This window comes from Melanotaenia boesemani, chromosome 21 (assembly GCF_017639745.1).
Source record: "Melanotaenia boesemani isolate fMelBoe1 chromosome 21, fMelBoe1.pri, whole genome shotgun sequence".
NCBI lineage: Eukaryota > Metazoa > Chordata > Actinopteri > Atheriniformes > Melanotaeniidae > Melanotaenia > Melanotaenia boesemani.
Window position 1 is genome coordinate 18,165,048 of NC_055702.1, and position 26,891 is coordinate 18,191,938.

Genomic DNA, 26,891 nt, shown 5'->3' on the forward strand with positions numbered 1-26,891 from the left:
TTGTGAGATTGTGGGGAGGTGTGACTGGGCTGTGGGAGAAATGAGAGAGGCTGGGGTGGAGGGGGTTGAGGGGGTTCATCACTGTCGACAGTGGCTCTGCGCTGGGGGGGGGGGCATTGACATTTTTATCTTTCCATGGAATTTAATCTGTGTGATGGACGAGCTGCCAGCGCTTTAATTTTCCTCACACGAATTATCCCTGTCTGCCCACCTCTCTCTGTCACAAACGCACACTCACACAAATGCATACACACCGCCATGCTCAGATTGCGTATGAGAAACAAATGATGGAGCGATACGAGCATGTGCCATCGCAATATTCTGTACATGTTACACACCGGTTCTTGTAAATCATTTTTATGCATTGAGCATGCAACTACAAACAATCCAAGATGCAAGTTCCCCCATTAGCATTCATAGTCTTATAATGCAGTATGAATGTTGCATTTATTGAAGCTGTCGCACACAAAACAAAAACAAAAAACATCAAATACATGTTTACATCCACAAACAATAAAAACATCAAGGCAGTATTTCTTTCATTTGCACCCCCCTTCCCCCAAGTTATTGCATGTGGCAATTCGCCATGACAGATCGCCAGTCATGCCTAATAGTTCTTTAATGACTTCATTAAATTGTGTTGTGCGGCTTATGATTATGTTGCCAATTTGTCAGCGCGGGTAATGTCTGGGCACTAGGGATGCCCCACTTTTATTTGTGAATTAATTGGACATGGACTGTGTTGCAGCCCTCTGCCCCTCCCAACATGCCAAAGAGAACACAGATTCCCAATCAGCCCCACAAACAGGGCTGGCCCAGATATGTTAAACAGCTTACTACAGTTTTACGTAACCAGCTTTCAAAGCAGAGCGGCATTAAAACATGGTGTTCCTTCGCTAAGTTAGGGATAATTACATCATTCGCGGAAACGGGAGTGAAAAGCCTTTTGACGTTTAATGTCATGTCTGTCCATTAAAAACAGTTTTGACAGAAACATTTACCTGCTTCAGGAGCGTCAATAAGTGGCGTGAATGTAATGCATTACCATGATCACAGCGGGATTGTCTTCATTTCTTGTTGCAGCGAGTGGTGCTTAGCAGTAACATAATGCAGGATCAGACTTCCAGCCCCCGCCTTCCTCTTTCCCTTAATGTTCTCCCAGGCAGGGAGGCCTATCTGTGGGCTGATGAATGAGCAGCAGCACAGAGTAGTGCTTTTCTCTCCTTGGCCCCAGTCCAGGCCCCTTTGTCAAAGACACTGATCTCCCATCAGCCTGAGCGCTCTAGTCCTCCAGTGGTCAAGGTTAGGATTAAAACAAGAATACTCTGATCTTGGGTCAGCTGTGAAGGGAAATGCAGGTTCTCTCAAGGGGAGGTAAAGATTGGAGAACCAATTGGGTCAAATTTTTATTTAAGGAGAAATGTGCCATTTTGAAAAGGAGAGTGCATGAGAGGAGAAGCAACAAACTGAGGCGACAACAAAGAAAGTGTGAACATTGCTGTGTAACCAAAAGAAGGAGGGATGTGAGCTTGAAAGAGAGGAAGCTGGAGGGTTTTTTTTTTTTTTATGGGCTCCACAGCCAAGCCCTTTTAAAACCATTAAAGGCAGGATATTTGTCATATTATGTTATTAGATTAGCTGGGACCCCTAATGAAAGTTGTGGCAATTTGTCAGCCTTATGGATAGCTCCATCCCCCACCACTATTTATCAAGTTGCACCCCATCTCACGCAATCCACCCTCAGCCTCAACACGCACATACATAGCCTTGTCACAGCCAGCGTGGTTGGGCTGGGAGAAATGGATCGAGCTTGTAATGGGATTCCAATGCTAAACACCCTGCCTAGTGTTTTTTGTCATTTGGGGTGAGCACAATACTCTGAGCCAGATTGCCCAGAGGGAAACAGTGGGTTATGTCAAGCTTTTTTTTTTTTTTCTCTCCCTCACACTATTACCATAGCCCTTCCTGGATAGAGCTGTCTCACAACATTTATCTTTTAGTGTCCGATAAGGAAAGATGGGGTTGCTGCTGCTCCTCGCTGCACACAGAGCATCCTGTCCTCAAGATGACTTTGCCTTAGATCTTGTTCTCTATTTTCTTGAGGAAGTGTCAGAAGATGATAACATATAGCATATAACATACAGGCATGCTGACTGGACACATTTAAAGGGGGTAAATAATCTCTACAATTAACACTTTTTTAAAAGATTTAATTCTTGTCCTTTTGTTCTCTGTAGCGGTGAGGAACGACCGGAACAAGAAGAAGAAGGATGAGAAGAAACAGGAGTGCACAGAAAGCTACGTGCTGAGTCCTGACACAGAACAGATGATCGACAGGGTTCGCAAAGCCCACCAGGAAACTTTCCCCTCTCTCTGCCAGCTGGGCAAATACACTACGGTCAGTGGCATGAAGTCGGCCATCTGTGTTGTCCCTATGTTCATTCACCTTTCTAAGCTGCTATTGTCACCTCCGTCTACAATGAAATTAATTCATTAACTGTTTATTTTTATAGACTAACAGCTCAGAACGACGTGTTTCCTTGGACATAGACCTGTGGGACAAGTTCAGTGAGCTCTCCACCAAGTGTATCATAAAGACGGTGGAGTTTGCTAAGCAGCTGCCCGGCTTTACAACGCTTACCATCGCCGACCAGATCACTCTGCTTAAAGCTGCCTGTCTGGACATACTGGTACATACAAAGGGCCAGCTTTACTGCATAAAGTAGATCTTTAGTTTAAGTTTTTAAGAAATAAAATGCAAAGTGTTTAACACATTCTCTCTGCTGCCACAGATACTGCGGATCTGCACACGCTACACACCAGAGCAAGACACCATGACATTCTCAGATGGACTTACGCTAAACCGAACTCAGATGCACAATGCTGGCTTTGGTCCCCTCACTGACCTGGTCTTTGCCTTTGCCAACCAGCTCCTTCCACTGGAGATGGATGACGCAGAGACAGGCCTGCTAAGTGCTATTTGTTTGCTATGTGGAGGTAAGACATTGCTCTAAAAGCAAACTTCATATTCTCTGGCTATTAAGTTATGAAGAGCCTTAAAGGTATTTGAAAAATGTAATGCATTTTTAAAGCTACCTGAAAGCAAAGAAACATAATAATCAAATAGTATTGACATATTTTTCTGTACTTTGTGTGTTTTTTGCAGATCGACAGGATTTAGAGGAGGCGGACAAGGTGGACGTTCTGCAGGAGCCCCTTCTGGAGGCACTGAAGATTTATGTAAGAAAGAGGAGGCCCCACAAACCACATATGTTCCCCAAGATGCTGATGAAGATAACTGACCTGAGAAGCATCAGTGCTAAAGGTGTGTTGTCTGACAATTAGTTTACAACCTTTCTTGCTTTTTCTATTCTGCGCTTTATCAGAATTGTATATGAGATTAAATTTATACATGACAAGCATTCTGCTTTGTCCATCCAACCCTCTACAGGAGCTGAGCGTGTCATCACGCTAAAGATGGAGATCCCCGGCTCCATGCCACCTCTCATCCAGGAGATGCTAGAAAACTCAGAGGGCCTAGAAAGTGGGGCCGCAGGCGGCCGGCCCAGTGGTGCCACCCCAGGCAGCTGCAGTCCCAGTCTGTCCCCCAGCTCTGCCCAAAGCAGCCCAGCCACACAATCGCCGTAGTAACGGCCCACCTTTTTTGATTTTCTATCCTCTTTGTGTTGGTCTCTTGTCTCCTCCTCCAATGTTCTGAAGGAAGGAGGGAGGGGGGGAGAGGCAAAGGAGGTGGGCCTCAACTCCAACTGCTGAACACTGAGACTGGCAGGGCCAACCTCCTCCTCTCCTGCAACACAAATCCCCACCTGACCTGCTAGCCCTCACCGCGGAACACTGTCCAGACGTGAGGGGAGGTGAGGCCAGAGCAGGCTGGGGTATAACGTGATGCCTCTGAGACGCCACACCGTAAACACTGCTGATGACTCCTCCTCCACCTCCCTCCACTCTCCTCTCCACTGCTGCTCCTCCCCTCTCCACTTCTCTCAGAGTGACTGATGGAAAAGGATCTGGACGTAGCAAGGACCCGTTTTTGAATGGGAAAGAGTGTGAGGGCGGCGTGATGGGACAAATAAACGGACGAGGACGATGAACACAGACTGACTTGACACCTGACACTTTTTTTGTTGTTGTTGTTTTTGTTGTACTCTGAGGCAGACTGCAACTTTTGGGACTTGTTAAAAGACCCCCCACTCCTTAAAGACTTTGGGTCTTTTCTCTTTTTCCAATTTAAAAAAAACAGATTTCGTACAAAAGATATATAAATATATATAGAAATATTAAGGAACTATTGTGATTGGCATGTCCAGAACAGAGTAGCAGGTTGAAATGAGGACATGTTTACTGAGCTGAGATTAGAGATTGTTGTACTCTTTCACCGTTTGAATCTTTTCATACCTATCAAGAGTAAGAGAGACGTTAAAGTTTCACGTTTGTATATTATTCTAATTAACTAAAAGCAAAAGATGTTGAAATTTCAAAGTCTACACATGCAAACACAAATGTCCACAGAAAACAATGAATATCACCTACTATTCCAGGTTGGATTTGTTTGCTTTTTTTTATTCTTTTTTTTCTTTTACTTTTTTTCCAACAGAATGAAAAATTGATTGTATGAACTTTGTATGATATGGTCACAGGTCCTTTCAAGAAATCAAATTAATGAAGATTCATTATTAAGGTGTATTTTAAGTGGCCTTTGAGTTGGTGTATATAAGCTGTATTCATTTCTTTAAAACTATGAAGAGTTTTTAGGCTTCACATGATTTTTTTAAAATACCTTTTATGTGTTTTGTTTATAGATTTGTGAATCAAGAAAATACATTTTGAGCACATTTTACTGAAGGAAGTTCTTTCATGTTTTGTGTCCTACTAAAGCAGTGGACAGACCCTTCATCAATCACTGGCTGTTCAGAATGTGGCTTTCACAAACAATTCAAACCTCTGCCCCTTTCATTTTTCAAAATGTGTTTTATGTGCAGTAGATGATACAGTAGCACTCGTGTCGGGGCATAGCTTTTCTTTTGGCCATGTAGCAGAAAGAGAAAATGAAAATGGTGAGTTAGATGCTATCTGTAGCCTGCCAGGCTCGGCTCAGCTCCTCCAGCTCAGCGTCACAGAGAGTGATAATGTGAGGAATGGTGTATATACTCTGTATCAAACACGTGTCATTCTCGGTACTCTCTGAATGGATCAATCTACAGTGGATGGGAGAAGACTAGATTGTACCGGCCCCTCAGCTCTGTCGGTGTTCAGACAAGTATGTGAGGGTTCCAAATAGTCCTCATAAGTCTCCCCCTGGCAAGACGTGGTGGGAACAAATATGTGACTTTTTGCTGGATCCAGAGAAACCCTGCACCCTGTGACTCACTTTACACCAAAACGCCTTCACCGTTAATACACGTCATCTGGACCACCATTACTGTAAAACGCACCAATGTCTCAGGAAGGAATCATTTTTGTGTGCTTGGCCTGTTATTTGTATGTGTTCTGTGATGCAACCCCTAAGCCTCCAATCACAAATGCACATGTGTACACACTTCTGCTACTGAGCCCCTGAATTTTCTCCAGTCACCCATTTTTGTTAAACCTGGCAGACCAGGACTCCTGCAGAGAGACTCGGACCCTGAGCGCTCAGCATTGCAACATAGTATGCCAGTGTGGAGTCTCTCTGATTCATGTGTACTTTTTATTTGTACGGTTAAAAGCTGCTTTCATCCTTTAAGATTTAACCTGTCCAGAACGTCGCACAACTTTTCCCTCCACAGCTAATCTGGAATAGCAAGAGACACACCATCAGTATGAGAAGTATGAAATATGTTGCAATTTTGTCAAGATTATTAAGGAATTTTGAGAAAAAAACAAACAAAACAAATAAAAAAGGTGGAAAAAATAAAACCAACATTTAATAATGAAATGTGTGATGTTTTGTGTTTTTTCCTCAACACTCTTTTGCAGTTGCAAAGCGGTTAACTTTCTTAACTGATAATACCTCATGTCATCTAATGCACTTATAAATTGTAAACAAAAAATTACGCCCTTATCAGAGTGTTCATTAAGACTTGATTAGGATTAAATCTCACAACTAATAAATTGAGTATTTCATAAGCTTTGAAACTTGTTTCAAAGCAGCAAGATCAATTTTGCCTAAAAATTCAACCTTAACTAATCTGTTTTGACCAGTGGTTTGACAACTACCACGAACAGAGTACTAACTTGAATGCTTTGCATGACTGCTTTAGTAAATGCCACTAAAAGTTATTTTCTCCTGTGGCTCCTGTGGTTTCTGTTCAGGGGGGAATAACGTGTTTTTAAAACCTAAAATATAAAAAGGCATCAAATTAAATTACATCAAACATCAACACTCAGCTATGAACTGAGCTCACAAGCTTGATGTTTTGGTTCAGACTTCATTCAGAATGGATAGTTTGTCTTTTAAAATATGGCTTCGAAAGCCATATCTCCCCAGCAGGTCCCTGAGGTCCTGTGACCAAGGCCGGCTGATGGTGCCCACATATAAAGCTGAAAAACTAAAGGAGACAGAGCTTTCTGTTCAGTTGTCTCCAGACTCTGGAATTTTCTTTCTTTAGACTTGTGATTGGTGGACTTTGTGGTTGTGTTTAAAAGTAAATTAAAAACACATCTTTTTTTAATCTGCTTTTGATTCATTTCTCTTGTTTTTATGTATCATTGGCTCTTGTGAAGCACTTTGTGATTTTATATCTTGAAAGGTGCTATATGAATAAAGTTTTACTTACTAAAACAAAAAGCAAGATGCAGCTTGCATGTCTTTGGACTGTGGGAAGATGCCGGAGTACACAGAGTGAACCCATGCATAAGCATTTGCAGAACATGCAAACTCTACATAGAAAAGAGTCTGTTCAAACCCAAGCCTTTGATGAGATCCATTTAATTTTAATCTGATGCATTACAGCAGGGAAACATTTAAAACCTGCAGGACTGCGACCCTCGAGGACCAACACTGGACATCCCTGGTGTGATAGGTCTGAAAAGATGTCAAATAAAAAAGTTTTTTCCTGGTTCTTATGTTGGTTCTAATGCTTGTAATACTATTCTTTTTTTCCTTTCTAAACTTTATTAAGATTTAACAGTTTTCAAGCAAATGGGGGGAAAATCATAGAAGAGATACAGGGTAAAAAAGTAAGTTGGACAATCATTAAAGAGGCATGTCAGTAGCTGAATATAATAAATTGCCAAAATAAACAGGTAAATAAATGAATAAACTTTCTTTTAAGTACAGTTTGTTTTTTTGAGGACGTTAATTGGGAAAGCTTTAGGGAAATCTACTATTTATTTATTTATTTATTTTTCTTATTGTCAAGAAATGATGGACATTTCAAAAAGAAGATCCATTCTGCACAGGATTGAAATGTGAGAATGATCCAGCAAATTTCTGTTTATTTTTACATATTAGTACAATTAAATGAATATTGAAAATGGTTTTGTGGACGTTCAAAAAAGCAAATTAGATCATCAAGAGCCAACATAGATTCATTGTTCTTTTTAATGGAGATGTGAGTTTGAGTCTGGCCAAAATTTTATTAAGACCCCACAAGAGATTGTCTCAAGATGTTGTTTAGGAAATGTACATATACACAATGTATATAATCAAGACACACAAAATTTATGTCTTGATTGTGGAGAATGTGTCTCTTCAGTTTTATTGGAAATACAATTTTTGATGAGTAAAAGTCAAGCCATTTTCAAGATAACATGTTCAAATGTGGCTTTTAGAATGAATTTTGGACTTTCCAGATGTATTGGTTGTTACATTTTGGGGACAATTATATTAATTCCGTCTGGAGCATAGGTCTGGTGTCACGGCAGATTATGTTAATGGCATAGCTTCGATATTTTTTTCAGAAGCTGTGATGATTCTTAAGGAACTGCGTGGGTTACAATTTGTTAATTTTTTTTGAATGGGATCACTACATTGTATTCTGACAGGAATTCCTCATAGAAGAACATGTCAGTCATACTATACCCCGCCTCTTTTGCGTGTTGTGACGTTTAACCAATCACGGCCCTTCGCGCGGAATTTCAAATAATTTCAAATTACGATTTCTTTACTAGAGTGAGATTGCTCCGCCAAATTTGTAAACAAAATAGTTCCTTCAGCATGAATGCTTTTGAATTTTGATTCGAACAGTCAGAAAGAATTGTAAAACTTAGTAAGAAATGGGAATACATAAATCAGAAACCGAAACGTAAGTTAACCATATGTATTATTATGGAGTTTCTATGTGTGTAGTTCGGCGGAGTAATACACTGCAGCACCTCGCTGGCAAGAGACATCTGTCGTCGGACAACAAGGGACCGCGCTGTGCACTGTAGTTTACGTTAGTTAACACGTCGGTAGTTAGGGCAGTTGTTTCTGCTTTTAGTTTGAAATGGTATTATAGTTAATTTTCTTTGTCACATCCCGGTCAATGTTTATGGATAACCAGACGTTGAAGCATCTTTAAACGGACTTTCAGGTAAAGTTTCGCCAATGTCTCCGTTTTAACGTGAAGTTAACCCGAACACCGTCGACACGGTGTCAAGATTTCACGTTGATGTTTTAATGTTCTATCGAAATTAGTTTTGAAGTTGCACGTGTGACTGGAAAGACGGTATCTCGATTTGTATCTTTTCAGTTACTGGTGAGTCTTAAATTTCTAATGCTTGCTATACCAGAGATGACATTCCACGTGGGAACTCAAAATTGGTGTTTTAACTAACAACATACTCCGCAGATTAACCTGCCGACTTACAATAACCTTGTCTTAAGTGGATAAAATAAAAACGTCAGTTATTATTAGGTCATGAAATGATTTGTACAGAATTTTGGTCATATTTCACGTTATCCCCTCAACTCTGAGTTTCCTCTTTAAATGCTCAACCCCTGAAAATCTGACTTGGTTACGTAAACTTGACGTCGCCTCTGTTCTGTGGAGCTTTACGCTTATCTGTCTTTCTTATTTTCAGGTAACTTCGGAAAAATGCCATTGCATGGGAAAATAGTGGTGATTAAGAGGAGTGGAGGAGATGGGACGGAATTTCCTCTTACTGCAACATGTTTATTTGGAAGGTTAGATCAATTAAATGTTTTTAATGGAAATTTAGGTTTATCTCCAGAAATCAGATCAAGTAATCAGTTTTGTCTGTTTGTCCCCTAAATATTGTATATTTAAGACATTTGTACAGGAGACAGCACATGCCCCTATGTTGGTCTTGAAAGATAATGTCAAAGCTCTTAGTATAGAGAATGCTCAGTTGCTTCTGTTTAGTCATGAAGCTATTTTATGCAAACATGGTGAATATTTTACATTATACGTGTTTCTAGATTATGTGTATGTTGACTTTGTTTACCTTTGATCTTTCAGGAAGCCTGACTGTGATATCCGTATTCAGCTTCCACATGTCTCCAAGGAACATTGCAGAATTGATCTGAATGAAAATAAAGAGGTGAAATAACATGCAGAACATGAACTTTTAAAACATTTTAAATGAGCATGACAGCCATCTCACTGCTGTTATCACAATAATTGGTTTAATAATTTCTTAACTACAGGAAATATTCTCAAGTTACTGACTGTGATGTTATTGCTGAGTTACATTATCTCTGACGTAATGCTTGTCTTTCTCCCAGGTCATTTTGACCAATCTAAGTTCGTCTAATCCAACATGTGTCAATGGAAAGGCTCTGCAGCAGGCCGAGTCCTTGAAACATGGAGATGTGATAACCATCATTGATCGTTCTTTCAGGTGAGGGTGAAAAGAAACATTATAACATAATTTCTTAGACTCAAAATCAAGATGATTCTGCATCAACAGCTGTCATACAATGTTGGATATTTTCCTTTCACCAGACTTCACCCAACTCCCAAATCTGCTTTTTTTTTTTTTAAGACAAAAGAAAAATAGTATTTCTCCAACCTGGGACCTGTTGGTTGTTTGAGTGTCAGTTACTGCTGGGCATAGTTGTTGCAATCTGACCTATATCGAGCAAGATAGCTGTGAGCATTAAAAAGCTGCTATTTAATAACACGAGACATCCATCAACAGCAAAGTAAAATTGATTTTATTTCCAACTGACAGGCTTAGATCATTATTTTTCATTTGTCACTCAGAAACAAAAAAATTGTACTTTGTTTAAAATCGCTGTGCTTGACCAAAATGATTTTGAACCCAGTAAAGACTTAATGTATTAATGTAAACTGAATGTAGTGGAAATGTGAAGAATTGTGGTCTTAATGGGAGATTATGTTCTGTTTCAGGTTTGAGTACCCACCAGCACCTACACCAAAGAAGAAGAGATCTTCCATTGGAAGCAAAACTGAAGGCCTCAAAGTAATTTCCCTAAAAATATTTTATCATTTTATTTCCCTATTTCATTTATTTAGTTGATACTTGAATGAATTGGGCTATTTTACAAATGCGTTAATAAAAGGATGTTGTTCTTCAAGGTTCTTCAAGATCAAGTTGTTGACACTGTTGAGAGGGAAGAAAAGAGGAAGTCTGAAGTTTCCACAGGTGAGATTGACGATTTAATAACTTGATGTGTGCACTAATATGGACTATTGTCACAGTGAGTTGTACCAATGAGGAATGCTGCTTTCCTCTCAAATGCATTACTAACCAATCAGAAGTTGAGCGGGTCGATGTAATAGGGATCCAGCTGCAGTTCAGAGTTACGCTATCGACTCTTTAGATAGAAATGTTGATAAAGTTAGCTTCTGATCTGTGTATACAAAAAGGGCAGATCCACTGGTGTTTAAGGACCCTGACCACATTGGACCTGGTCCATCAGGAAAAATCACCACTTATGATGTTCAAATCTGGACTGAATCATTCTACAGAGATTCATTAGTTCAGTTTATAATTGTGAAACCTTTTATTATATTTGTGAAAATGCAAATATGGGGTAGTTTTATGTGTGGAGCACATTAGACTAGACTAGGTCTTGCTGAAAAACTGCAAGACTTGGGATGTTCATATCTCGAATGAATTATTCTACAAATTATTCTGGTAGAATAATTAAAACAGTGTCTTTAATGTGAAGCTTTTATTTATGATACAAGGTCCATTTATTTATGTATTGTTTGCATTTAGATCACAGTAGACACCACACACTCCCAAAATAGAAAAAAAGGTCTGGCTTAGGATAATTATTTAACCCCTGCATATATCAATGAATAACATATTATAGATATGTCTGTCCTTCAATTCTACTATTGGGTAGAGAGGAAAAGTAACAACTTTGTTGTTTTTAAGACCCTCATCTCAAAGATGGAGCTAACCATGACAACATCCAGCGTTCCCTGGAGAAAACTTTGGAGTTGGAGTCTACAGAAGATAGCCAGTTGCAAAGCAAGACCAACTCTCCCTTCAGCGACCTGTATCAAATGATCAAACAATCCCTGGATGTCAAGACCCCTCGCAAATCTTCGGCCAGTCAAGTTCAGACACCTGCAAGGTTTTGCACTCCAAAACCTGTCTCACTCAGGAAAAATGAGGGAAACCCTGCTTTTACTCCCAAGAAAGATGAAGCTAAAATTGTCGCTGATCCTGGAGGTAAAGCCAGTGGAACCCCACAGTCTGTTAAGAAGCAGGGGAAGCCCATCCAGGTTCCCTTTGCTGACCTGGAATGGCTCAGAGAGGAAGAAGCTGAAAGCGTCAACAAGCTCAAAGCAACTTCACCACGGAGGAGAAACAGTACAGCTTCCCAGAAGTTTAGTGTTGCTGAAGTTATTGAGCTAATCTCCTCTCAGTCACCCATGAGAAGGAGGAGTAAGGAGGCAACACCAGCTAAACCTTCGGTGACCAGAGAGCAAGAGGAAACTGTGACAACTCCCAAAACGGAGCTTCCTCAAAGACGATCGCCAAGAAGCTCAGGGAAAGCTGAAAAAGGTTTTACTACAACCCTGTGTCCTTATTTTATTAATATTGTCACTACTCAAATAAGGCATTTGCCTTGATAATAATTTTATTTTTATTTTATTTTTTTTCTCTTTCTTAGTGCAAAAGCGCAAGAGTGGAGAGATTGGAAGAGATTTGCCGACTCAACCTCTAAAAAAGAAGCGTGTTTCCTTTGGAGGTCATCTGAGCCCAGAGTTTTTTGACAAACGGCTGCCTCCTGACTCACCTCTCTGCAAGGGAGCCACTCCGAGGAGAAGCTTGTGTGCCTTTAAACCTAAGCAGTCACTGCTCAGACGAGCTTCTGTCATTGGCTTGCTGAAAGTAAGATTGGCTAATCAGATTTCATCATACTACTCAACATGACCTGTGATTAAAAGTGTATCTTGTTTCTTACAGGAGGGAAGTCCTGCAAAAACAAAGACCCCTTCACCTAAGAAGTCAAAAAGCCTTGCGATTGCTTCTCCCAAAACTCTGTCTGGGAAAAATTCACCGAAATCTAGATCGCCTTCTCCCAAGCCCGCCTCACCTGGAAAGAAAACTTCTCAGTCCAGGTCCTCTTCTCCTAAAGATGCATCTCCCAAGGTGGCGTCTCCTGCCAGGTCTCCTAAATCGAGGTCCTCTTCTCCTAAATCCACAACCCCTGAGAAGAAATCTCCCAAGGCAGCAACGCCTGCAAAGAATTCATCCCAATCCAAGAGTTCGTCTCCCTCTACAAACAAAGTGGAAACTCCAAAGGGCAAGAGTACAACCCCAGACCAGGACGCTTTCAGAGTAACCCCCATAAACAAAAGAAGATCTCTGGGAACAACAAGTCCTGCCTCTGTGAAAAAGGCTTCATCAGTTGGTGTGACACTGGCTAAAACTCCCTCAAACCCAGAAGTCCAGACCCCAACGGTCCAAGGGCGCTTCTCCGTTTCACGTATCAGCACCCCCTCTCCTACTGTCGCTAAGCAGGAGCCTTCAGTCACTGTTACTCCGAAGATCCCTCTGAAGAGGAAGAGCATGAAGAGTGCATCTCGGAAGACGCCAAGTGTTGCCAAGAGTGCAGTAAAAATACTGCAGAGAAGAAGTGGTGTATCACGGGCATCCATGAAACGTACGTTCAATGCACAAGTTCTTTCTGTTTCATAACTTGACTTTGTTGGTAAATAAAAAAAAAAAAATGCAGTTCAGACATAGTGGGGTATAAAGAGAACAGCTGAAAACTGTTCTGTTTTGGGTTCAACATTTAATTGTTATTACACTCTGGTTTAACATTTCAAATATCAAAATTATGCTTTTAAAGTTGTTTTGATTATGTTTGTTTTTTTTATGTTTGTGTGTTCATGTTTCTCACTCTTCTCTTTTCAGTCGCAGTTCCCTGGACAGACATTGTTAAATTTGGGAAAACTAAGCCTCAAGTCGTCGTTCCAGCTAAGAAAAAGATCCAGCAGAAGATGACTAAGAAGGCGGTGCTGAAACCACAGGTTAGTGCTTGTTTTGATCCGTTATGAACCAAGAACTTATAATAGGTTTGTTTGTGTTTGTTCTTGTTTTTTCTCTATTTTCTTGGTAACTAAATTCTTGTGACTCAGTAATTCTGACTTGTAAGAAGTGTTGCAACACCTCAAGTAGTTGCAGCTGTAGCTTTATGATGCATACTGGTACTCACTGTGTCACTATCTGTGTGTCAGACTCCTGCCAGGAAACCCTTGGGCCATGTGAGCACTGGACATGCAGACTCACCTGCTACTATTGTTGTGGGCAGAGCTCACAAAAGAACAGTGTTGCATCCAGCTGGAGCTGTACCAAGAGTGGTCACCAATACGGCGCTCTGTAAAAAGAACATGAAAATGGATGAAGACTTAACTGGTAATTGCCCCTCTTATAATCACAGTAATTGGAAGCGCTTCAGTTTTTTGCAGGATATTTTATTTATTTATTTTTCATGCATTACATTTTTAGGCATCTCTGAAATGTTTAAAACTCCTGTCCATGAGAGGAGGAGGAAGTCTTTAATCACTGAGAGCAGCATCGCAGGGACTCCAGCAGGCAACCCGGGCACATCGATGGTAGAGCAGTCAGTGCTACACACACCGGAGGAGCTAGGTAAATTGAGTTTTTGAGGTTGTGGTATTGTACAGAGCAGACCTAATTTTTAAACCTAATTAGAATTAGCTTGTTATAATATTAAATTACAAAAAGCTAAAATGAAAAACATGTTACCTGCCTTGCAGGTGAGATGATCGTGTCTCCGCTGAGTGTTGCATCTACAGTAAAGAGTCAAAGATACAACAGCGAGGCAGTCCAACGCCTCCTTGACGGGGATGAAGAAGCTAGCTTCGTCAGTGACACACCAGCCTTGGAAATTCCGTCTGAGTCCAGTGAACAGCGGTGCTCAGATTTGAAGACAAACTCTAAAACAACACCCAAACAGAAGCCAGAATTACCAGAGTGTGTCACTGGAGTGAAGAGGATGATGAAGACGCCCAGACAAAAGGCTGAACCTGTTGAGGATTTGAGAGGAAAACTCTTGAAAACACCAAAACAGAAGCCTGAGCAACAGGAGTGTCTCACTGGAGTGAAGAGGATCATGAAGACCCCAAGACAGAAAGCTGAACCTATTGAGGACCTGAGAGGGAAGATACTAAAAACCCCAAAGCAGAAAGCGGAACAACAGGAGTGTCTCACTGGAGTCAAGAGGATCATGAAGACCCCAAGACAGAAAGCCGAACCTGTAGAGGACATCAGAGGAAAACTTCTTTTAACCCCAAAACAGAAACCCGAACAACAAGAGTGTTTAACTGGAGTCAAGAGAATCTTCAAGACCCCAAAACAGAAGGCTGAACCCCTTGAAGACCTTCGAGGAAAACTCCTGAAGACTCCAAAAGCAAAAAAGGTTGGCGATGTGAGTTTGGATGGTGTTAAAGAACTTCTTGAGACACCAACACACGTGCAAAAACCCGACGACCAATCTGAAATAACAGATGTGAAAACTCCACTTGGAGTGGGCTCCCCCGTGCTGTGTCTCATTGATGTTAGGAGAATGGTGGAAGAACCTAAAGTGAAGAGCTCTCCCGCTGAAGATAAGGTTGGTGAGAGGCTCAAGAAAACTCCCAAACAGAAAGGGAAACCGGTTGAGGAGAATTTCGGGATCAAGAGACTGATGAAATCACCCAGGCTGAGGGGGGCTGCTCCGGTGGAAGACTTTGAGGGACTTAAAGAGCTGATGGAGGAGCCAGTAACCAACCCATCAGGACAACTGGAACCAAATCAGGTAACCATGGAAGCACTTAATCTATATTTAAGTACAGCAGTTAGCTGAGGTGTATAGACTGGATATAATGCAGACTTAAAATGCATATGAAAAAATGCTTAACCAAAGGTATAATTAGAATTTTAAGCTGATGTTTGTTAAAGTTTAAAAAAAAGGTCTTTAACTCATAGTATGGCCCTTTGGGAAGTGATTTGTGTAGTTTACATGGTTTACTGGCTTTATTTCCACACGAGTGCTCATTTATTCATATTTTATCCTTTTATATCAGGATGAAGATAACGTTCCAAAGGATCGTGGTGTCCATGAAGCAAAAGGTGACTTTAATTAGAAATAAGTCAATTAAGTGATTTGTAATTAATGAGATGATTAGTTTCTTGTTGTCTTGTTTGGGTCTATTATACATATTACAGGTAATAACTTCTTTTCCTTTTTTCCCTTTTATTTTTAGAACCAGTTGCCAATGAAGATGAATCATCAGATATCATGGAAACCATCTCCTCTGTGCCAGAACAGCAGCATCAAGTGGAAACAGGAGATGAGATTTCTCCTGAGGTGGAGACACCAGCTGACAAAGTCACAGAAATGGATGCAACTGCTTCAGCTCTCGGCTGTAAAAAGACATCCGCTCGAGGAAGAAGGGCAAAACCAGCAGAAGCTGCCGCACGTGAACCTGCTCCAGTCAGAGGAAGAAGACAGAAGAAAACTGAGACTGCAGTTCCACCTGCAGTTAGAAACACGACAAGAGGCAGAAAAGCTGAAACTACTGAAAACAAGGATGTTGAGCCTACAGTGGGAGACCAAAACCAGGAAGACCTTCCTCTTAAACCAAAAAGAGGAAGAAATACCAAAAAGGTGACGGATCAAGCCGAAACTGTCCAAGAGGTCCTCAATCAAATGGAAACTGCTCCAGAACCTGAGAGTGAACAGAGACCTACAGCTGAGGTTGAGGAAAAAGCAAATGAGTGTGCAGAACGGCCAGAGAAGGCCGTGGTGAAACCCAAGCGAGGGAGAAAACGACCTGAACAGTCGGCTCCACAGAAGCAAGATGCACCTGTCGCCCAGACTGAAGATGCTCCACGAGCTGCCGCAGCAAAAGGTGAGTCGTCATCTTCTCTGCTTACGGTTGGTTTGACCAGGGGACAGTTACAGTTATCTTGACCTATGCAACACACATAAATCAAAATGTTCCATTACTTTGTTCCTCTAATCGGAGCAGGATAAAAACACTTTATTTTGATTCACCTATTGTTTTTATTTAATTATGTTCCCCTTTATTGTTCTAAAAGCAGATGCAAGTGAAATCGGCAGTGATCAGCAAGAAGTATTGCCTAGCAACACCGATGAAGATCAGTCAGAAGCGATGAAAACTGTCCAGGCACCTGAAGCAGAGAATTTACCTGATTTGGAGAAAGAGGCCTGCAAAGTCCCAGAAATGGAAACACCTGTAGTTCAAAAGAAAGCTGTACGAGGCAGAAGAGCAAAACTGGTGGAATTTAAAGAAACGGAGGATAAAAAGGAGGCTGTGGAGTATTCAGATGAGCCTGCAGTTCCTGTTCCAGTCAGAGGGAGGAAAGGCAGGAAAATGGAAGCTGCAGCACCTCCTGCTGCTAAACAGACAACAAGAAGCAGGCGTGCAAAGTCTCCAGAAGGCACAGCTGATCGTCCAGCTGTAGAAACAGAAGTTACAGGGGAGATTTCCCAGGCCCCTCCGATAATCACCTGTCAAGAAAATACTGATTCAGCACCGCCGGCAGACAAAGTCGCCTCAAAGCCGCTCAGAGGGAGAAAACCTAAACAAACACCTGTGGAGCCAGCTCAGCTGGAACCAGAGAAAACTGAAGAGGAGCCTCCCACTGCTGGAAAACCCAAGAGAGGGAGGAAAGCCAAAGAGAATGAGGTGGTAGAAGACACCGTTTCCACTGTGGAGATCAAGCAGGAGACTCAGCCTGCGGTCAGGGCTAAAAGGGGAAGAAATACCAAACAGGAAGAGGGAGAAAAGACAACTTTGATAGAAGCTACTGACTCCCAGGAGCCTGTTAAGAAATTAAGGAGAACAAGAAAACCTGAGCAAGGTCAAGTAGAACCAAAAGAAGAGGTCCAAACTGTGGAAATAGTTGCTCCAGTGAAGGCAGAAACTCCAGCTGTTGAACTAGAAGCAGTGAGTGAACAATCTTGTGCCAAACCCAGGAGAGGAGGGCGAAAAGCGAAGTCTGACACTGAGAATGTGGGAATCATGGAGTCCACCGAGCTCAAAGAAGTTCTCATTTCATCTACAGACAAACCTAAACGTGGTAAGAGAGGAAAGAAGGTCACAGAAGTTGCCAGTACTGAAAATCCTGAACCCCAGCAGGAGCTCAAAGAGGAGAAAAAGCCTGAGGAATGCAGCGCAAAGGAAGGAAAAACTTCTCAAGTCATTCCAGCAAAGAGAGCACGCAGAGGGGCAGCTCCTGAGGAGAGCGCTGAAGAATCCACATCAGGATCTGCTCCAGCACCAGTCAAACCAGCAAAGAGGGGGAGACGGGCTGCAGTGAATCCCACAGCTGATGAGGTCTTGGCCACCAGTGACAAGGCAAGTTCTTCTGAAGATTTAAACAAACCGTTAGTGGAACATGAAAAGAGTTCCAACAAATCTGTCAAGTGGAAATCATGCCTGGAGGTCTTTGACATTCCTAAATCAACACCAGTTAAGGCCGTTAGAGGGAGGAAGTCAAAACTGACCAACCAAGTTGCTTCAAAAGATCCCAACGAGGATGAAGAGGATCTCTCAGATAAAGTTGTTGTAGCACAACCTGCCAAGAGAGGCAGACGTGGAGCAACGGTTGCTGATGTGACAGCAGAGTCTAAAAGTAAGGGGAGCATAAAAAATGCTGAAGCTGAACCGCAGCCTAAAACCCGACGAGGAAGATCAGCTAAAAAATAGATGCATTTGTTTAAATGTAACTGTTATTCCTTTAAGTTTTTAAATTTTATTTTTTACAGTGTAAGGCATATACAAAGTAGTTTTATTGACTGTAAACAAAGTATTGTTTTTGCTTAAGTACAGCAGGGATTATTGTTTAAAGCCTTTTTTTTTTTTTTTTTAGAAGTTGTATGTTATTCTTGACTGGTTTTTACAATATTTTACTGTAGGAAGAAAAAAGTGATTAAATTTTTTTTCTATAAGAAATGCTGGTGTGATTATTTGAGCTTTATTATTATTTTTTTTATGGTGGGGGTATGCATCAACACCAGGTGGGTTTATGATTTAACAGCTTTAAGAGACACCCATGTGTTTTCCATGTTTTTCTTTGGGAAAATTAAGCTTTATTGAATTTTATATGTAAGTATAAAGGGTGCCATTCACCTAATAAACCAACAATATTTGTATATTTCTAATTATTCTGGATGTCTATTTTCAATTCTATAAATATATATGTGTGTGTGTGTGTATGTATGTATGTATGTGTGTGTATATATATATATATATATATACATACACACACACTATGGCCACAACTATCATCAATAGTTGAAATTTAAGTACATTATTTGGATTGGGCAACTCTTTAAAACCCCTGAAAACAACCTTGTGGCAATATCCTCCAAAGGCATATTGGAACTTTAAACCATTAATTTAATCCAATATTAACTGTCACCTCAGTGATGGCACGTAAACCTATAAATGACACGCTCATCCCCCGTTCAGCGGGCATTCAAACAAGTTTCCGAGCTATTTTAGTCACCGCCTCTCATATCTGACAGCTATCAAAGGTTGATTATTAAATCAAATGTTTAATCAGTCAAAATCTGTTGGGAAAATGTTTGATTCAAGTTTTATCATGTAATATTTATACTACACATTAATACTATATCATATTACTAAGTAACAGTTTATATGATATTATGTAATTTAAATTAGCTTCGATCGCATTTTAGTAGCAGGAACCTCTTTGGGAAGAAGAGAACAGGCCGGAAGGATTTTTGGGACGGACTGGACTGAAACGCAGACCCAACGCTGGAGGGAGATTTGAGAGAAGCATGGAGGACGCTTGTCCTTGAGCTTTGTTTATGACCGGGGAACATTTTGATTTTCTTCCTTTAATTTTAGTATATTTGGCTTTAAACCACTATGTCTTCAGACAGAGACATAAAAACGACACCGAGAGGCTTTCACTGCACTCTGTGCAACGCCAACATGCCCAACAGTAAGTAAGGGAAGCTAACTTAGCCACGCACGAGTCTGAAGTTCCACTAGATGCTATTAAGTTATTCTGAGCAGGTTAACTCCATTTATAACGCAGTTGTCCAAGCTTCATGTTGACATACACACCTACAAGTAAATGCCAATGATATTTGTTACCGCGATTCGCTCAATTACACAGTAGGAAAAAAGTATTTGATAATTTAAGCTGTTTATTTTATTACTTTAAAGAAACTTTTAATTTATATTTAAAATATTGTGCATAGTCTTTAGCCACCATTAATTTCTTTATAATTTGTTTCAAACAAGCCCCACATCTTACTAAATTTGAGCAATACTTCTCCAGGTTTTCTAAAGGTCTTTTGAGGCTTTTCTTCTGATATTTCTGCGTTTTTGGTTATTTTGCAGTCCTGTTCATTTGCCTGACAATTTTCAAATAGATGTTTTTGTTTAACTCACTTAACATTGTCCTAATGAACCATTCGAGCATAGAAAGAAGTCACCTAACTCAAGGGTTAAACCAGGGTTTTGTCAACAGCAAATTTAGAAAACTTTGCATATTTGTTATATGCCAGGGCCTTTGAACTGATCCATCTACTGTTTACTAAAGCCATGAGAAGAAGTCGTTCCTAAGGAATGGTTTTGGGGGGGCTGGGCTGATGTATACCAGATGACACAAGAACTGGTCTAAAACATTAGTAGCAGCAGGTCTAATTGTGTGATGAGTCCCCAGAGGCCGGACCTAAACATTATTGAAGCAGTGTGCATCTTTGAAGGGAACAGAACAAACAGCAGCCAACACCCAAAGAAAAGTTTTGAAATGGCCTTTAAGAAGCCTAGATAAGTATTACTGAATGCTATGGTACTTAAATAAATGACCAGAAAGTTTGACTAAGAGGGTTCAGACTCTGGTAAAGAATATACAATATGTGTTCATGCCAAATATTGGGTGTTTTCATATATGCCATTTCTAGCCAGGAATGATGCACCTTCAAAGTGCATTGTATTATTTGAGTGATGGGAGCTGAAGGGGATTCCCAGCTGATGCCTCCTCTTCAATCTAAAAAGGGAGATAGTAGCAGAGGCAAAATGGGACAGTTTTCTGTGCATTTACACACAAGTTGAAATTGCAGAACTCACAACCCTGGTGGTGCTATGATCAGTTAACTGATTCTGTGACTGTAATTTGTCAGTTTTTATGTTCCAATACAGGACTGAGCCATCTTTGTTTGGTATTTGTAACCTAACTTTTTATTTGGATTTTATTTCACACTAAAATAATAATAAAAATAGAATATTTAACACACAAAATCAAAGCTTTTAAATTTTGAAAAGGGTATAGAAAGTCATATGATGAGGAACAGCAGCAAGCAGGTTAACAAGGAGGTCTTGTTAAACTTGGGGTCTTCATGATCCTCTTGACCTGTTAGAACCAAACTAACTTAGTTTTTGGTCCATGTCCTGTATTTTTTATTTTTTATTTTATGTATTTATTTTAACCATTTTCAATAAATTGACACACCCAGTTCTTGTTTTCTTGGTAAAAACATTCCTTTTGCTTGTCTGTGTTTCTGATTTTGCTGACCTGCAGTGCCAAGCTTGGATCAGCATCTGAAGGGGCGAAAGCATCAGACACTGAGCACTGTGCGATCCACCAGGAAGACCCAGGAGGAGCACAGTGTGTTCGTCAGCGGCATCAGGCCTGACATCTCTCAGACTGACATAGCTGAGTACTTTCAGAAGTTTGGCACTGTCTCAGATGTCATCATGGATAAAGACAAGGTCGGACAGCTGCACACAATGAGATACATTTTAATATTTATTAATATGGCCAGCCTTACCATGTTATTCCCTGTAGAGTAGCTTATGTTCTGTTGAAGGGCTGGATAGTAACTGATGTTTCTGTCTCTTCTCACAGGGTGTGTTTGCCATTGTGCAGTTCAGTGAGACTGAGAGCATAGAGGCAGTTCTGTCCTGTGTGGAGCATAAGATGAAAGACCTGAAGCTGCGTGTTAAACCTCGAGAAAAAAAGGAGTTCAAGTTAAATCCTAAGAAAAATGACCCCCAGAACCTCCAACAAGTTCTTGATCGTCTTAAACCTGGGTTGTGTCAGCTGGCATCTGTAAGCATCTGTTAATACAGTTTATTAAGCTTCCAGTCTGCCTTAAGCATACTAATATAGCACTAATACACACATATTTAGGAAGAAAAAAACTTTTTTTAATTAAAACTGTCAGAAAACTGCACCACAGTGGCATTGTATAACTTTACATGTTTGTTATCAAGGGATTTAGTTACATTGGGACTGGTTATGTTCTCTGTTCTCCTGCAGGTGGATGCACAGATGCGGTACATAGTTGAGCGATTTCAGCTGGGAGAAAATGAAAAGAAAGCTCGAAGCTTATTTATTCAGCTTCTTCAAGAGGTTTTTGTTGAATTTTTTCCAGGTGACCTCTTTGTAAACAAACAAACTATAGGTTTTACATAATGATAGTAAATGATGCAAAGAATTCTCCCTCTTTTGAAACTTTTCATTTTTGTATGGGTTGCAGACAGTCAGATTCTGCCATTCGGTTCTTCTGTCAACACTTTTGGTATCCACTCCTGTGACTTAGACCTGTTCCTGGACCTTGAAAACACTAAGGTGTTCCAAGCTCGTGCCAAGACCACCGGAGACCAGGTTTGTTAGTTTAATTCATACATTAATTTTTCTATACTGCTTAATCCAGTTCAGTGCTACAGGGAAGCTGAAACATATCCCAACACTTAGCAGGTAAGAGGCAGGGTACACCCTGGACAGGTTGCCAGTCTGTTGCAGGGCTCACAGTTTAATATAAACCAGAATTTTTGTTTCCCTTTTAATTTTTGCCTCTGTGTTAACTGGAGAATCTCTTTTTCCAGGCAAGTGAAGGAATGTCAGATGATGGGCACTCTGAGGACTCCATTCTTTCTGATATCGACCTATCAACAGCCTCTCCGACTGAGGTTCTAGACCTTGTGGCAACCATCCTGAAACGGTGTGTCCCCAGTGTGCACAAAGTCCATGTGGTCGGCACCGCTCGCCTCCCTGTCGTCAAGTTCCATCACAAAGAGCTTAACCTGCACGGGGACATCACCATTAACAACAGGTCAGTAAATACATTTTTTCTTATTTGTAGAATATTGTGAATCATCATAAGTCTTCAGACTTGAAATGTTTGTGTTATACAGTGAGCACAAATCTCTGTATCCTTCACTAGACTGGCAGTAAAGAACACCCACTTCCTCCAGCTGTGTTCAGGGATGGAAGACAGGTTGAGACCTCTGGTGTACACCATCCGCTACTGGGCCAAGCAGAAGCAGCTTGCTGGTAGGATGAAGCAGTAATTGTAGATTATTTGGAGACGTATTTTAAACATGTGATTAGTGTATTTTGGTTACCTGTGCATTTAGATTTAGGTAGGTATTTCCTCCTTTGGTCAGCAGATGTCAGTGGAGCTACACTCTCCTCGTAAGACCAAACTATCAGGGCGTGCTGATCTGCACTTTTTTTTCATTTTTAGCATCGTGGTATCAAAGCTTCGGTCAAAATAAAGCCATCGCAATTACAGCTCTCCGCGTGTGCAGACTGCGATTCCTCCTATTGTTAAAAATCATAATAAGGGTATTATACACTGATTACTTTCACTCCCGGGCCATATCTTGGCTTTTTCCTTTGAACTATATTTTTTAATGCTACCAATTCACCTTTCATCAGAGTTTTGAGATCATGATGGAATTAATGACATGTAAAGGTGCTGTTTTAATTCAGAGCACTTCCTTTGATCAGGGATGCCAGTAAAAAAAGAAAATTGTTGTTTGTCAGAAATAATCTTTCTGACTTGGGAAAAAAACATAATTTGCAACAATATTGTTGCTAGAGAGTCTGCTCTGGTTTACACTCAGAGGATTGACTATTATGACTCTAGCTATACTCAGGCCACAGAAATCATCATCCATCCTGTGACTTAAGACAGAAGTGCCAAGAAAACCATCTTTGTGCCTCAAACTCAACAAAACATGTTGATAACAAACACAAGTATGTTTTAATGAAGTGTTGCTCGTGAAGCAAAAGATCCAGACTTCATCCATCTCCCCCTACACCATTATAAATGTTTTAACTATATATAATTTCATAGCCATTTTCTAATTCCACCTTCTTCTTACCTGCAGGTAATCCCAGCGGTGCCGGTCCCCTTCTAAACAACTATGCTCTGACATTGCTGATCCTCTTCTTCCTCCAGAACTGTGAGCCTCCTGTTCTCCTCACAGTGGACCAACTTAAAGACATGGCCTGTAAGTGCTGCATTACTCCAGTTTCTTATTTTTATTAAGGAGGTTTATTTGTGCAAGAGTTAAAAAGTTGCTGTCAGCAGCACGAACATGTCAATAATTGCTCTTTTCCAACCTGCTAAATCTAGTCAGTTCATAAGTAGGTAAGCTTTTGAAAATGGAATCTATAGTAATATGTCTCTAGTTTTGCTGCAAGTTGCATTGATGGTTCCTCTCAGAATCACTGCATTATAATGAAAAACAATATTCCACATTATAACGTGGTATTAATCAAGTCTGAGGGAAAAACTGATCACGATAAAAGAATTTTGGCTTATCTGCATGATTTTAACCCAAATCCAAAATACAGATTAACACAGGAAAAGTTTTACAAAAAGCTTATTCCATTGAACTAATTTTAGCCCCCACATCTCCCCAGTCCTTCATTCTCCTGTTAGTAACCTGGAATTCATTCACAGCCAAATATTTAGAAGAAATATGTGGTCTCGATTCCAAGATTAGACCCAGAGGAGTGAGGATTTGAGGACAGAGGACTAATGCAACTGTGTCACTTCTCATGTTTAATTTATGCTGGTTTAAGATGATGTGATCCAGCAAGGATGTTTCATCTTATTAAATCTCTGCTTCTGTGAGTTTGTTCTTAACTCCCCAGTTTGGAGGGCTAAGATGCAAATTGTTACCCTTGGAAAACCATAATATAGGGCAAAAAGAAACATTATTAGTTGAGAATATTTATTTTAAAATAATTTGGATCATCTCAGTTGGTCTTTTTTGCTGTTAATTCAGTATCTCATGTTTTGTTCTCCATAATCAGTAAATTTGTTCATCTTTGCAGGTGAGGAGGAAGAGTGTGTGATTGAAGGGTGGAACTGCACCTTCCCCAGTCAACCTATCGCTCTGCCCCCGAGCAAGAACACACAAGACCTCTGTAAGTTAAATTAAAAGTGAACTCTTAATGTGGCTTAAACTAAGCTTTTGAGTGCAAACCACATCCTAAATGTCAGTCTTTGTTTCCTCTGTCCAGGCTCTCTGCTCGCTGGCTTCTTCTCCTTCTATGCCAAGTTTGATTTTGCCAGTAGTGTCATATCTCCTAGGGAGGGGCGTTCACTCCCAGTCATAAATTTCCTCAGTCAAAAGAAAGAGGATGAAGCGGTGAAAGAGGAACAGGCCATCAAGACTCCTCACTCCCATCCCAAACTGGGCCCGCTAAATCTTTTGGACCCCTTTGAGCTCACCCACAATGTGGCAGGAAACCTGAACGAGCGCTGTCAGCGCAGCTTCCAGAGGGAGTGCCAGGAGGCTGAAAAGTACTGTCGCAGCCTGCAGTACCAGCGCAAGTCCACCAAGGGGAAGTCATGGGGACTGATGCGCTTATTTACCCCACACGGGGAAGTCTCTCATTCCAAACCAGAGCAGCTGACCATTAGCATCCCCTTCAAGTCAGCATCGCTCCCAGAGGCCCTCCGCAACGAGCTGCACATGGCGGGAGATGGTTTCCGGCTGCTGTGGTTCCAAAGGGTTTGCTCAGCTGTTGAGGGAGTTTTGAAAGCGGTTCTCAAGTGTGAACTTTTAGCCACAACAGATACTATATTAGGTGAGCATTCATCTGATGCTGCTGAGGAAATGGAAGCTTCATCAGCTTCTTTTAACTCATCAATAAATGACGACTTAGACAGTTGTAAGTCCCAGAACCAGACCAGCCCTCTGGGTCCCGTCGTTGGTGCCAAGAGGCCGCTGTCTTCTGGAAGTGATACCTCAGTGTCGCCTCAAAGCAAAAAGCCAAGAGTGGCAAAAAGGGGGAAGCCCGAATTCCCTCCATGGATCTGTGTGCAAAAGCACATGGTGTGGGCTGGCCGGAGAAAAGTGAGACGGGAGCTGATCAAAGATACAGATTCGAGACCGGAGGGAAGCTGTATGGAGCTGGAGTCCCGGGTCACAGCTTACATCATTGAAAAAGAGCCAGAGCTCAAGGAACCCCTGAAGTTTAAAGTTCAGCCCCAGATGGTGGGTGAGACAGAAAGCACAAAGACGGTGCTCACGTTGGAGCCAAGCAATGTCGAGCCGGGAACTTTTCATGACTACTTTCACTTCTTGGAAGGATTCTTACCCAAGATGGTAGAAACAATGCTTGAAAAGGAAGTGTGCAGTACTTAAACTGAGACGTACTTTGGATTTCTGTTAATGGCAAGCTTGCCATAATTATTACATTAAAATAAATCCTTTAGAATGGAAAATAAAGGAGCTTTATTTCTGGTCTGTTATGATAAAAAAAAATATCAGCTTTGTCATTGTAGCAGGTTTGTAACTTTTCATTTATACTGTATATTTGTACTAATGAGTTCATTAGTCTTTAAGAAGAGTTGTGTCCTGATTATGACTCCTTTTTATGTTTGAGATTTTTTTTATGTAAAGGTTCAATTAAAAATAAACCTCTTAAATGACTAAACTCACTGCTGTTTGCAAATGAAAACCTTTCTTCTGCATGGGTCATTTTTGTTGAGTCAGGCCTACATATACATTTTATTCATTCAAGCATGGGAAAAGGCATACTTTTACATTAAGATCTCTAATCAGACACCAACAGCATAGAGAAAAATGGTTAGTACCTTAATTCAACTTGTTTTGTGGCCCGTCTGAAAGCTTTTATTCAGTCAGGTTCTTGCTGTTACGACTGAGACAGATGAGAGTAATTACTCAGGCAGGCGGCCAGCTTTATTACAGCAGGACAAGCCGGAGCTGAGTGATGCACAGAGCCCCTTTGTGCCGATTAACACCATTTGTCTCATTTTTTTTAAAAGGGGAAATGCATGTGGTTGGTCAGTTGGGCAGGAGTATGAAGATAACGGATGAAAACGAGCTCTGAGAAACATTCTACGGGTTAATCTGACATCAGTTCACATTAATGTGGAGAGCTGTGTAATGTAGTGTATAGCTGATAACCTTGATGAATGTGTTGCCTATTTGTGTTTACTTTTTTCTCCTAAGGGATTAATAAATATTTTCCAATTTAATTTCATGGGAAGCACAAGTAAAAAGACCAAAATGGTCAACAGTTCCAACACTTACTGACAAAATGAACACTTAATAAATGCTTGATAACTTACAAATCAAACTTCCATAGATAGACATTTTCTCTCTTAGCTGAGCAATCTCATCAGACTCTAGAATTTAATGCTAGCAATTAAAAAAACAGAAGAAAAATAA

The 26,891-nt window shown here is 40.7% G+C and overlaps 3 protein-coding genes across 8 annotated transcripts in view; all 3 read left to right on the plus strand.

Moving 5' to 3' along the window:
• The window catches only part of raraa (retinoic acid receptor, alpha a), a 134,721-nt gene extending 128,786 nt beyond the window's left edge, over positions 1–5,935 (plus strand). For all 4 annotated transcript variants that reach the window (XM_041973128.1, XM_041973129.1, XM_041973130.1 and 1 more), the window contains 5 exons: positions 2,238–2,398; positions 2,514–2,690; positions 2,793–2,997; positions 3,167–3,325; positions 3,452–5,935. In XM_041973128.1, coding sequence (XP_041829062.1) covers positions 2,238–2,398; positions 2,514–2,690; positions 2,793–2,997; positions 3,167–3,325; positions 3,452–3,648 — 899 coding nt within the window. In that variant the 3' untranslated portion in view covers positions 3,649–5,935. The remainder of the gene's footprint in view (positions 1–2,237; positions 2,399–2,513; positions 2,691–2,792; positions 2,998–3,166; positions 3,326–3,451) is intronic.
• A 2,397-nt stretch (positions 5,936–8,332) lies between these two features.
• mki67 (marker of proliferation Ki-67) lies at positions 8,333–18,362 on the plus strand. Of its 3 annotated transcripts, none has more exons than XM_041974509.1 (16): positions 8,333–8,516; positions 9,007–9,109; positions 9,405–9,486; positions 9,671–9,786; positions 10,299–10,371; positions 10,488–10,554; positions 11,296–11,931; positions 12,041–12,261; positions 12,337–13,036; positions 13,291–13,406; positions 13,614–13,791; positions 13,885–14,028; positions 14,157–15,196; positions 15,465–15,510; positions 15,645–16,292; positions 16,480–18,362. In XM_041974509.1, exons 2-16 carry the CDS (start codon positions 9,021–9,023, stop codon positions 18,114–18,116), a joined length of 5,793 nt encoding a protein of 1,930 aa, XP_041830443.1. In that variant the 5' UTR covers positions 8,333–8,516; positions 9,007–9,020; the 3' UTR covers positions 18,117–18,362. The 3 variants fall into 3 exon arrangements, with proteins under 3 accessions (XP_041830443.1, XP_041830444.1, XP_041830445.1); XM_041974510.1 differs by having other exon boundaries at positions 16,483–18,362; XM_041974511.1 differs by having other exon boundaries at positions 16,486–18,362.
• A 786-nt stretch (positions 18,363–19,148) lies between these two features.
• Positions 19,149–26,137, plus strand: tut1 (terminal uridylyl transferase 1, U6 snRNA-specific). Its single transcript, XM_041974910.1, has 10 exons — positions 19,149–19,380; positions 20,968–21,158; positions 21,295–21,498; positions 21,709–21,823; positions 21,929–22,056; positions 22,278–22,504; positions 22,616–22,725; positions 23,568–23,690; positions 24,523–24,615; positions 24,712–26,137. The coding sequence occupies exons 1-10, from the start codon at positions 19,305–19,307 to the stop codon at positions 25,839–25,841; spliced, it is 2,397 nt and encodes a 798-aa protein (XP_041830844.1). The 5' UTR covers positions 19,149–19,304; the 3' UTR covers positions 25,842–26,137.
• Positions 26,138–26,891: the final 754 nt, after the last annotated feature.

Coding starts and splice junctions, on each gene's coding strand:
- mki67 (XM_041974509.1), top strand. CDS start 9,021: ATGCCATTGCATGGGAAAATAGTGGTGATTAAGAGGAGTGGAGGAGAT. Junction 10,372..10,487: donor GCAAAACTGAAGGCCTCAAA/GTAATTTCCCTA, acceptor TTGTTCTTCAAG/GTTCTTCAAGATCAAGTTGT. Junction 13,037..13,290: donor ATCACGGGCATCCATGAAAC/GTACGTTCAATG, acceptor TTCTCTTTTCAG/TCGCAGTTCCCTGGACAGAC.
- tut1 (XM_041974910.1), top strand. CDS start 19,305: ATGTCTTCAGACAGAGACATAAAAACGACACCGAGAGGCTTTCACTGC. Junction 22,057..22,277: donor CCAAGACCACCGGAGACCAG/GTTTGTTAGTTT, acceptor CTCTTTTTCCAG/GCAAGTGAAGGAATGTCAGA. Junction 24,616..24,711: donor CAAGAACACACAAGACCTCT/GTAAGTTAAATT, acceptor TCCTCTGTCCAG/GCTCTCTGCTCGCTGGCTTC.